This window comes from Cylas formicarius, unplaced genomic scaffold (genome assembly GCF_029955315.1).
Source record: "Cylas formicarius isolate icCylForm1 unplaced genomic scaffold, icCylForm1.1 PGA_scaffold_3__17_contigs__length_32017465, whole genome shotgun sequence".
Classification (NCBI taxonomy): domain Eukaryota; kingdom Metazoa; phylum Arthropoda; class Insecta; order Coleoptera; family Brentidae; genus Cylas; species Cylas formicarius.
The window spans coordinates 30,874,894-30,886,716 of NW_026844326.1; the positions used below are offsets into that span (position 1 = coordinate 30,874,894).

At 37.1% G+C, this 11,823-nt stretch overlaps 2 protein-coding genes and 1 non-coding gene across 7 annotated transcripts in view; all 3 read right to left on the bottom strand.

Moving 5' to 3' along the window:
• The window catches only part of LOC132699954 (serine/arginine repetitive matrix protein 2), a 46,510-nt gene extending 37,297 nt beyond the window's left edge, over positions 1-9,213 (bottom strand). For all 5 annotated transcript variants that reach the window (XM_060666962.1, XM_060666961.1, XM_060666960.1 and 2 more), the window contains exon 1: positions 9,057-9,213. The gene's annotated coding sequence lies outside the window, so the exon portion shown is untranslated. The remainder of the gene's footprint in view (positions 1-9,056) is intronic.
• On the bottom strand, positions 955-6,899 carry LOC132700109 (uncharacterized). The gene is made up of 4 exons (XM_060667229.1): positions 6,826-6,899; positions 6,532-6,761; positions 2,917-3,546; positions 955-1,199 (listed from the first exon to the last, which is right to left on the bottom strand). Exons 1-4 carry the CDS (start codon positions 6,897-6,899, stop codon positions 955-957), a joined length of 1,179 nt encoding a protein of 392 aa, XP_060523212.1.
• Trnay-gua (transfer RNA tyrosine (anticodon GUA)) lies at positions 6,805-6,896 on the bottom strand. Its single transcript is given in 2 exon segments — positions 6,805-6,840; positions 6,860-6,896. It is a non-coding gene; the product is annotated as a tRNA-Tyr (tRNA).
• Positions 9,214-11,823: the final 2,610 nt, after the last annotated feature.

An 11,823-nucleotide genomic window follows, 5' to 3' on the forward strand; every position in this document is an offset into this window, starting at 1 on the left:
GTATGAAATACCTACACCAGATATCAATTATCTACGACAAAAAATCATAAACGGTTGCGAAATCATATTTTAGGCCTATGGTTCGTGTTCGACAGCATTTTTCAAAATGTATAAGAAAATGTTTAGAATTGGACGGTGGACATTTTCAATATGAATTGTAATTAGCGGTTGTATACTGTTTAATTCCCGATTATTATTAATAATTTTTTGTTTTCGAAAATGTTAAATACATTATGTTACTTTGTATTTGTCGCATACTGTTTTGAAAAATTTAGTGCACGTCACCTGTAAATTAGAAGCGCGAAGAATAAAAAAGTCGATTTGTAGCTTAAAGATAACACTTATCGACTTAAAACAAGTGTAACAAGTTTTTAGGCTTAAGGCAATCTAGTTTGTTTTGCAATATCAATCTAAATAAATAGGATACATAGAAAATCTATAAAAATGTTCTAGGTAAAGCGCCCCCTAGTGACAGCTTTCTAAAACACTTTTATTTTGTAACGATAACTTTTACTAAATCCGGAGTGTGTAAAATACCAGCTTATTGTTGTTACCATTATTTTACCATTTAAATATTTCCTCTAAGTCTGCGAACTCAATTTCTCAATTTTTTTTTAATATTAGTTCTAAAATATTTCGAGTTTTATTAGTTTTTCATATTCGATCCTGTTCAGTATTTATTCGACGTTCCATCGGTAGTTTTAAATCGTTAAAATAAGTAAGTTTTACGTATCAATTTTACCTTGTGTTTTTCAAAATGGTTTGTGCGCGGGTATTGGATTGAAATCATTTACGATTAATAATAATAATTTACTTTTTATAAAACTTCTGGATTCTTCCTGCGTCGGTTTTTGTTGAACTAGCTCAACAAAAACCGACCCAGCCGTTTTATAAGAAGTATTACAGTAGCCTTTGGAAGTTTCTTCGAAAAAAAAAAAATTCGAAACGCGTTGTTTATTTTCGAAAAATATTTTTCACTCTAGTCTCGATTTTCTTCCCGGCCGCCACTGGCTTCGCGTAGAACTTGTGCACCGCCCTAGCCATAGCCGCGACGCATTCCACCATGTCTTCACCGTACGACACGATCATTTTCGAATCTTGGACGGCACCCCGCCTCTCGGCCACCTGCACTATGTAGCAGAACTTCAGGGACGGCGCGTCGACCCGCAGGAAATCCACCGCAGTGCCGTACGTCAAACCTGCGGAATACCGATTCTGCGGGCTTAGCTTAAAGGGTGGTTCCCGCGACACGTGGATCAGCGAGTCACAAGCCTGACTTTTTTTTTAAGAAACTTCCAAAGACTACTGTGTAATACTATTCACCAAACTTCAGGATTCTTCCTGCTTAGGTTGTTGCTGAATCTGTCGAAAGTGTTTCGACGAGATAGTATCTAAGTAATATAAAAACGGGGTTGACCGACGATTTAGGGCTTGAAGTTTTTACAGAAGTGAAGAAGAAAGAAGTTGCTCTTGTGGCTGCTTTTGGAAAGCTTTTAGAAAAAGTAAAATACTCAACTAAAAGTGGATCTCGAGACATATTTAAACCTGATTGGTTTGCATTGGACTTCATGGTTCGCTTTTTAAAATCAACAGATTTAGAGATAAGTGTGTTTATTACAGTTCCAAAGATTTACACAAATATTACAAAGAAAACTTGGCCAAAAGTCCAAACTTGATATAAATAGGTATAGTAATATAATTATTTAATAGTTATTTTAGCATGATATTGTTCTATTAGTTATAAAATATTATGAAGTCATATTTGGAAATAAGATTTCCATCGATCTACTTTGAAAGACATTCTAGCTCAAAGATTGAAGAATTTAAAGAAAAATAAATTTTTGCTCTGAATTTTGTTATTGACTGAAAACTAATTATCGCGAAATGTTTTTTGTTACTCTTGTAGGAAATTTAATGCTCTACAAAACTGGTCTTTTGTGGTTTATCGATTATTCAAACAATGAGTTAGTAAATTTTGATGTTATTTGTTATCGGTTTCAGGAAAAAAAGTTCTTCATTAAATACAAATCGACTTTTATTAGTCAGGAAATAGTTCTCGATATTCTTTGAAACTGTTTTTCATTTTTCGTCAAACACTGATTATATTAAAAGACCGATACTACTCCAAGCTCTGCTGTGTCATTTGCCACTTTCATTTGTTTGAAATACTCTTCATTATTATTCAGAATGCGATGTCAACATCATGTGGCAGGTGAACAAATTCAATGATTTTTTCGAGAAACCATGTCACTCAAACCATTTTGAATATTCGAATTGATGGTCTTTTGATCGATCTCAATTTTTGCAACCCTAGAATTTATACATTATAACAATACATAACCATAATGTGTGTGTGAGATCTAGAACAAATAATCGTTTTTTTTATCCACCCTAAATTACCCATAAATTTCTGTTACCTTAAAACTCACTCGCAACTGATTGGGACAGGTTCCATGGTGAATCCAGTTAGCTCATCAGAAGTTAAAAAGTGAATTTTCACTTGTTATTTTTATGATGAAGCTTATGAACTGTTAAATGAGTGATACACCCTAAAAACTTGAAATTTTACATATAATCTATTCTATACAGAGTGCTCCATAATTAATGAGGCATAGGGCAAGTAGTTGTAGATTTCAGACTGAAAAAAAGTGAAAAATACCTTAGCTTGTTGAAGTTGTCAATGTTGTCATTCCCAAATTCTGTTTGGTAGATGTCAACTTTTAACTGTGATAAGTAAGGGGCGATAACGCCGAAAAAATATCGAAAGAGATACCCAGTTGTCAATAAAAACTATTCTTCCCACATTTTTTTGGAAACTATAATTGATCGTATGCATGCATGCAACCCGATTTACAAGCCGGACTGGCCGATTCACGAGTCGTGGATCTTTCGCCATATCGTTTTTTCACCCCTTACCGAGCATTTCGTACACGGAACCGTGTTCGAAGCATCTCCTTTTCACCGCCATGGTGCCTTTCCTCGCGACCGCCGCCAGATCGTTCACCGCCGCCCCGGGCGAGTCACCCGGGGGGTAACACACCCTCTGCCCGCCCCCTTCGAGCGATACGAACAGCTTGACAGCGAACTTGTACGCGTACAAGACAGCCAACACCGCCCTACTCTCGGGACATCCCGGCCGGAAATTTTCCTTCCACGATTTAATTTTGTCTGCAACGCGGCCGCTTACGAATGACCGAATCGCGCGCCATTTTGAACATTTACCGAGGAAAGTGCCGGTGGGAACAGAACGGAGGTCGCCGAGGCCGAGGAGGACCGGATAATTGCGAGTCAGGTCGACCGGATGCGACGGATCGGGACGGTTTTCCGGCCGCAGGGCCGCGTCGTAGGCGTCCGGGTTCGAGCACGGTATGACGTGGTAGTTTAGCAGGCGGCACGAGTTCGGGTTCTTTGCCAAGTGGTAGACGAGATAGAGGGCGTTCGAGACGGCCATGTAGTCGCTACCGCTTAATCCCGCCGTCACCACGACCGCCATTTTGGCGTGGTCCGCGGCGGCGGCGGTAACCGTCACCATCAAGATCGATTTCCCTTCAAGAAAGAAATTCCCGACGTCCGACATTAAATACGGGGTAATATCCAACTAACCACGGTTAATTTTTCGTATACTGTGGTAAAACTAGCCGACCTTTCATTTAATTCAACTTAAACATCTAATTACAACCAATTTTTGATTTTTTGACATCAGAGAGAGTTAAAATCTGTTCATAGATATAAGAAAGTGACTAACTGATAGGAATTAAGGAAAGACCCGGGCAAGCTGTAAGAATGAAATGTGGCCGAACAGGTCCGCACGTTGCTCAGAAATTAATTATTTGGGTTTTTTTTAGGAAATATACTAAACAATATTTATTTATTTATGTATGTATTTATGTTTAAATCTAAAATAAAATTACGAATTATTTTTATTACCTACTTAAATTACTTAAAATTATTCACATAGTATATCAGTATTACTATCGCTATCATCGCCGGCTTCTAATTATTGTTTGTTCTATATTATTTGCAATATGGATATACGATTTTTCTGCTTTTTCTATATGTTTAACAGAATTTGCCCAACTTTGTGGGGGGATTGGAGCTAACACGGGAAAAATCATTGTTACGACGAATGGCAGATTTCAGTTGGTGCCAAACATGTTCAATGGGATTAAATATACAGTGGTAAGGTTTGTAGGTTCAAGCTTTGTAGAACCTCAATTAATTGCTTTTTGGTATAACCTTCGTGAAAATAAATATCGTTATTATACATGTAGTTTTGGATTGTTCCTTTTGTGTCACATGAGGAAGGGGTTTTAGTCAACTGTCTACTGTAATAACTTGAATTGTCCATTACAATTACGCTATTAGGAGGAATGTTTGGAACTAGTTTGTTTTTAAACCAACTTTAAAATAAATCAGCGGTGGTGTTTTCATGGTAATCCAGAGAAGAATCTTTAATATTTTTCGCAGACAGAGAAAGTCCATTTGGAATCCAACCATCTTTAGAGCCAGCATGCAAAATAGTTATTCTTTTACCTCTTTTTGATGGCGCGTTTGTTTTACACTTATGAGTTGAGTCAACCCAACCCTTTTCCGGGGTATCATAAGCGTCGAACCAGGTTTGATCCAAGTAAAGAATTGGCCTTTGTTGTTCTCTCCTCGTATGACTGGTAAATTTTACGCCGTATTATATCTTGATCACTTTCGTCTACACTCGAGAAAATGTCAGCATCGCTTCTTTTTTCCTCGCTGAAATGGGATTATTCACAATTTTCCGTACATATTTTGTATAATTCGCACACGATTCAACACACGCTGTATTACACACGAAATAAGAATGATTACTAATAAACTTAAACTAAGTAGAATATTAAACACAGGTAGGTATAAAATTATTTTCTATTACGGACCACAATTTTACCTGAATTTAAATTCCGAAACTTTAGGTAATAATCTTGTTGCATTGTATGTTAATGACCACCCACCAATCCCATTCAAAAGCAATTGGTCACTTTCGTATATCTATGAACAGACTATACCCTTGACAAGTTCTGAATTTCTCCCTGATTCATCAGGTATACCGCAAGGTTCCGTCCTTGGACCTATATTATTCTTAATTTATATTTCTGATATTTATAAATTCATCGAACATGTGAATTTGCATTCGTTTGCCGATGACACTCGGCTATTTTACTCCTTCGATCCTAAATTATTTGATATTGCTTCAATTTATATCACTTTGGATTTGCATAACTTATTTCTGTATTCTTCTAGACTTAATGCGAAAAAATGCAGTGTAACGTTCTTTTCTCCTAAACCTAACATTGAACGAGTATGCCAAATATATTTATTAATTAATGGTGAACGTTTCAAAATAGTGAATTGCAATAAAAACCTTGGTGTTATATGTGATTGTAGACAGATTCGTGGAACATATATCTTTGTTGGTGAAAAAGTTTTATTTGGTTTTGCGCCATTTATACGGGCATAGAACTGTCCTTAATTTCAGTTCACGGAAACTTTTAGCTCAGTCACTTATCCTTTCGATTATGAACTCATGTCTTGATAGTATTGATAAATATAGATTGCAAAAAATTCAAAACAACTGTTGCAGATTTATTTTCGGCTTGGGTAAATTTGATAGGATTTCCCACAAAATCTAGGAGCTTCACTGGCTAAAATTGACAGTACTTTTTGACGTCTATGGTTTTTTAAATAATTAGCACATCCAATTCGTCCTCTCTACGAGCCAAATTAGAGTTTTGTAATGTTCAATCAGTGGCTTTAGGGCACCCCTACGGACTCTCACTGCCACGAGATCATTTATCTTTGTTCCGCTAAGACACCACACCATACATTAATTGATTGGTACCCCTAGGTTTTTATTGCGTGTATTTGTTTAGGATTATTTAATGACCAATATCGCGTATTTTGTCTATTACAACTTTCATCAGTCCATAAAATATTTTTCAAAAAAATTATGGTTCTCATTGTCTACTCAAAAAAATCCAAACAAAACTGCGTCCTCCTTTCACATTGTTCTGCACTTAGTTTTTCAGTTCTACGACATTTAAATGCATCATATTTATATTCTTTCAAAACTGAGTGGATTGCTATTTTTTCCGATTTGTCAAAAACGAATGGACTAAAATTTAAAGGGCGTTACATCATTGTAAAGACATAATTAGAGGATTATTCAAGATTTGAATTTAATTATTACTATTTGGCGGTGCGTAGTAACGGGCAGGAAAAGTCACTAGCGTCTAACGCTTTTGTTTTGATGGCCGCGCCATCCCATTGGTCGTCCCAATCACGTGACGTCTATCGCTTTACCAAAACAACTTTACCAACCACTAGAAAGATTTTCCGACGTTTTTCGTTGTTTCTGTAACTTAATTGGAGTTTCAAAGTATCGAAATATAATCAAACAATGGTAAACAAGTGCGTGGCTGTCAAAATTGAAGACGCGATGTTTTCGACGGCAAATAAACAAAGACGAAGGTATCAGAAGGATGTAACTCTACAGGCGTATACCTTTCCCAGAACGTCCTATTTGCACGACCTGGACCCGGCCCGGGTTTTCCTTCTTCGTTTTGTCCAAAAACTCCGCAATTTTCGCGTAGCTCAAAAACGTATCGTGGAATTCCTCCCTGCGTCTGCACTTCAGGCGAATTTTTTCCGCCGTCGCGAGCTTGGAACCGTTCGGCTTCGAGCGCGAAACCGTTTTTCTCGCCGTTTTCCTCTTGCGACGCGTCATACCGAAACTTCGGACGAAAAAAAATTGACACTGACGGGAAAAAAAAAGCTTCCTTCGAGCCGGATTTGAACCAGCGACCTATGGATGTCCGCAAAGCGCATTCCCCTACAGTCCACCGCTCTACCAACTGAGCTATCGAAGGCATGTGTATATTTTGCGCGAGGAATCATTTACGGTGAAAGATTGTTCGAAATTGGCCGTGGTGGGCGTCTCGTGGCAGGTTTCTTGCGAGGGAAACGAGATCGCGGTAAACAAAGGTGTTTAAGTTGGCCGTGAACGCCGCCTTCTAGATTGCTGCGCCACGGTTATTTCGGAGGAAGTGTCGGAAATAATAACGAAAGCCGTTTTATTCTAACAGCGATTTGTTGACATTTACCGGTAAAAGCCGAAGGGAAAAAACCGAATTTGCATTCGACATACGCGCGCTTTAGTCGACCGCGTAAACAGCAGATATGTCAAAATAACTGTAGAACACTTATAACAATGCATATTTAATAATTTTAACTGTCCGCTGGATGCAAATCGGCGTAGCTGTCGCCGCACACTTGCTGCGAGCTTACGTACGATATTTCTTTTGACCATATGGTGTTAACGTGGGGTAAACAAGCAATTTGCGATACAAATTGCACAGCATAAAAGTGCGTCTCTTTTAAAGGTCCGCATACCTTCCCAGTGCGTATACCTATTTGTTTATCTCTCGATTTTTTCAGTCGTTAATACCAATTATAGGCAAAAGTTCGATGTTTCCAGTAGATTTCGCTTTTTCTATGGACAATTGACATATTACACTATAGCAAGAAAACTGTTTAAGTTTCTTTGTGTGGATTTTTAGATTTAATTTTAATAAGAGAGAGGTATTTAAATCTAATTAATCGCTAAGCAATACATTTGAATGTCTCATTTTGTTAATCTCCATGGCTTCCAATAAATTTAATTTTCTACTTTTTGTGGCTGTATGTAAAATATCAAAATTGTCGTCAAAAATGTGTTTTTCTGTGTTTAAAAGTGTGTAGCATAATTAGAATCTAGACTGTTGTTTTTAAACGCTCTTTGTTCGTTAATGCGCTTCTTGAAGGATTGTCCAATATAAATTTTAGGACATGATCCGCATTTCAGCCTGTAGACACCTGATTTTGGAGATTTTGGACACTTCGTTTTATTGTTTTTTAAAAATGTTCCTATTGTGTTGTTAGTTCCGAAAGCTATTTTTAAACCACATTTTGACATGTATGTAGTTGTTTTAAATTGTTCGTGTTCTGTGTTAGGTTTCGGATAAATAGAGTTTACTGTTTGGATTTGTTTTTTATTTATAATTTTATCGATAATGGACGGATTGTAGCCGTTGTTCAGTGCAATTTGTTTAATGATACTAAGTTCTTTGTTGTAATTTTCTGTTGAGAGTGGCATATTAAGAAGTTAAGTTAAGAATTAAAATTGTCAATTCCAGTGGCGTCCCGTGATACTAACAAATATTGTCAATAATTGAATAATAATAATTGAGTTTTTCATCTGAATTAAACAAATTAAAATGCATTTCTTTCTTTTTGAATAAAATTATCAATTCCAGTGGCGTAGTGCGAGACGAACAAATAATTGCGGTTAAAATAAGCGCCTATTCCATTTCTTTTGTAGAAAACAAATTATTAAACCGCATTTTTCTGTCAGATTAAAATTCGTAATTCCAGTGGCGCGACTAACAAACATTTTCTACAAAAAAAAGAACGCCGATGAATTTGTCCCATTTTTTGCTGGATTAAATCACTAATGAAAACAATTTCTCGTCTTCCGAAATAGAATTGTCAATTCCAGTGGTGTCCCGTGAGACTAGCAAATATTGTCTATAAAAATAAAACAACGGGACAGATTATAAAACAATTTTTTTTTCTTTTAGATTAAAATTATCGATTCCAGTGGCCTGGATAAACAAATTATAAAAACTCGCGTTTTTCTATCAAATCCAGTGGCGTGCCGAGGGACTAACAGATATATTCTACAAAAAAAGAGCCCAGCCATTCTTTGTTTAATTAAATAACTAATAAAAAACAATTTCTCGTCTCGCGAAATAAAATTGTCAATTCCAGTGGCGTTCCCCGAGACCAATAAATATTTTCAGGAAAAATAAAAGCGCCCGTTCCATTTTTTTTGTAAACAAATTATAAAACCGCATTTTTCTTTCGGATTAAAATTCTCAATTCCAGTGGCGTGGCGCGAGACTAACAAAATAAATATAAAAATAAAAGTACGGCACAACTTTTTGACACTGCGTTTTGTTGGGGGTGGGGAAAATCGAATGAAAACTTACCGGGAAAGGATGGCCGCTGAATAAATTAATCAATATCACGAGAACTAAGCAGTGGCGCGCGGAAGGGGTCGAAAAAAATTGTTACTTTGCGAAAATATGTCGTAATATGTCGTGTCGACGAGAGTCGGTCGTATACTGAGTGTTTGTTCGATCGGAAGCCGGTACAGGACTGAGAAGTACCGGCGGAGGGGAACCCAGAGAAAGAGATAGTCCACGGTCCCACATTGACCAAACGTTTCCTCCACCTCCAAGTGGTCCACGTAATGCTGTTAATTATAGCATCAAAACGAGGCTGCGTCGGCGGTGACGTTCATAAATTATCCGAAACACGTCCATCTTTATAAGAAACAATCTTGTTGCGTTATATCGCGCGATCGCATGGTAAACACCATTTTTGATGGTATTCGCTGTATAGGGAACCAGGGGTGGGACTCTGTAATTGGTTTTATGCGAACAAGTAGGGATTATTTCGGTAAAGGAGCGTTTTCAAACTCTGTAAGTGCGTTCGGCTACGTGCGGTGGAGCCGAACGTATTTCCGAACTTCCGAAAGCGGCCGAAACATTTATCAAAATAAACATTTACAAAATTTCGTTGTTCTCTCCAGCCGTTCGATATATTTAAAATACATCGGATTCCAGGCTGGCGTGGCATATTCCAACACAGGTCTGACAAGACTGTAAAAAAGTATTATTAAAGGTTTTTTATTATTAAACCCATTGGTCACTCGTAAAATGAATCAAGACTCTTTACAGCCTTTTGAACAATGTTTTCTAGCTTGGATCTTAAATCTTACAGAGTTCGAAAAGTTCAGTTGCAATTGTGGTAATTTTTTTGTAAACAAAACACAGTGGCATTTCTCAGGGTTAATGATCTTTTAAAATTTTTAAATTTTTTGATCATCTGCGTACAAGGAGTAAGTGCTATGTGAAAAGCACTGGCCGCCATCATAGGGACCAATAAGGGACCCAAATGCGAGCCTTGAGGTACCCCCGAAGTTATATTTGTACTCTTTGATTTTATCCTGACATATTGAGATCGGTCGCACAAGTAACTCTTAAGGAGGGCGACCAAAACACCGTGCACACCGGAATTCTCCAGTTTCACGGCATGAGTCGGGTGGTGTATTTTATCAAAACCTTTGGAGAAATCGGCGTAAACGGCTCAAGTATCGAACCGCTGCTCCATATTGTCACTCACTGACTGAACAAAAAAAAAACGTGCTGATTCGGGTCAATACGCCCCTTAACAATAAAGAAACCACTTGGCCCAGGTCCCTTTTGGGGATTAACAGAGCATGAAGATTTCTTTACATTTTCCTTCGATATATGTATAAATTAAAACATTCTTGTGATGGAATTGGAAAATTATACGAGCATTTTCATTGCATTGTATAAAACATACCAACATATCATATTTTTGGGAATTTACGTACAATAAAATAGTACAATTTTTAATTTAGATACGAAAAACTGATAAGAAACACCTGCAATTTTCCCGAAAAAGAAGTCTCTGGATATCATGTCTGTTAACGTTGGTGCCCGAACATAAAATTTCCCTAAACACGTCGGTTAATAGACGAAGAGAGTAAATATCCGACAAACACATAATAGAAAGAGTCCTGATAATTATCGATCTCGATGGACCAAAAAGGGGTTTAAAAAAAAACAAAACGTTTCGTCGTATGCACGAGAAATCGGAGTTTACTCTCGTTTTCATTCTGGCGGGCAACATCTGCGTCGGCCGACATTGACCCACAGCCATATAAGTCCGCGTATTTTCAACGAGGTTCGAGTCTGGTCGACGTGCCGGCCGGGTTTATACTCTCGAAGGGGCGGCCGTGGCCCGGTATCTCTCGCATTTCTGATCGAAGATGGAATTAGGTCATTGAAGACGCGTGTTTGTTTTTTTTTCCTTTTTTTTGACAATTGTGTTAACGCAATCCGTATCAGCGTCCAGTACACTGATAAAAATTGGCGGATTACGCATTTCATTCAATCGTTTTACTCTCTATCTAAGGAAATTGAGTTTCTCGGTTCAAATCGCGCATTATCTTGCTGACTCTTGCCTTGAGCGCTATTTCTATCAAAATCCCGGGAATTTGGCTCAAAGGCCAGAGAACATCGTTGATTTTGTATTCCCACCACCACCAAATGTATCAATTTATCTTGATAACATTTTAATTGGCTGTAACTTTTTTATTTTTAGAGATATCGAGGTAAACAAAAAACGAGATATAGGGTTAGTGGCTAAGTTGTTTCCATGTGACGTATAAAACAAAACACTATCAATTTTCTGACATATAAGCTTACATCATATATCTTTAAATGAAACACCCTGTATATTATATATGTGTTTAATGGAGTATCTTATTCCGATTACAATGATGTAACACATTTTATATTTGGGTTAGTTTTGGTTAATTTGACAAATCGGCAACAATAGGAAATTTTTATATAATTTAAATGACTGGCAAATAAAAATATGTTTGTTTGGCATATGGGTAAACAACGTTGATGGTTGAATTGTTGTCCCAGTAATTATTTTAAAAATGCCGGAATCGTAATGTTTTAAATGAAGAAAATAAGTCAAACATATTGGGATTCTATGAAGCACATCCAGTTTCCTCTATAACTAGAGTATATGAAGAGACAGGTATTTCTCGGGATCAATCCACTCGGCGTTGAAAGAATATAAATAAAATGCATTTAAATTTCGTAAATCAATACGCGATATTGGTCTTTCAATAATCCTAGACAAATACACGAA

Coding starts and splice junctions, on each gene's coding strand:
- LOC132700109 (XM_060667229.1), bottom strand. CDS start 6,899: ATGCCTTCGATAGCTCAGTTGGTAGAGCGGTGGACTGTAGGGGAATGC. Junction 6,762..6,825: donor CGGACATCCATAGGTCGCTG/GTTCAAATCCGG, acceptor TTTCGTCCGAAG/TTTCGGTATGACGCGTCGCA. Junction 1,200..2,916: donor TTCCGTGTACGAAATGCTCG/GTAAGGGGTGAA, acceptor GGTATTCCGCAG/GTTTGACGTACGGCACTGCG.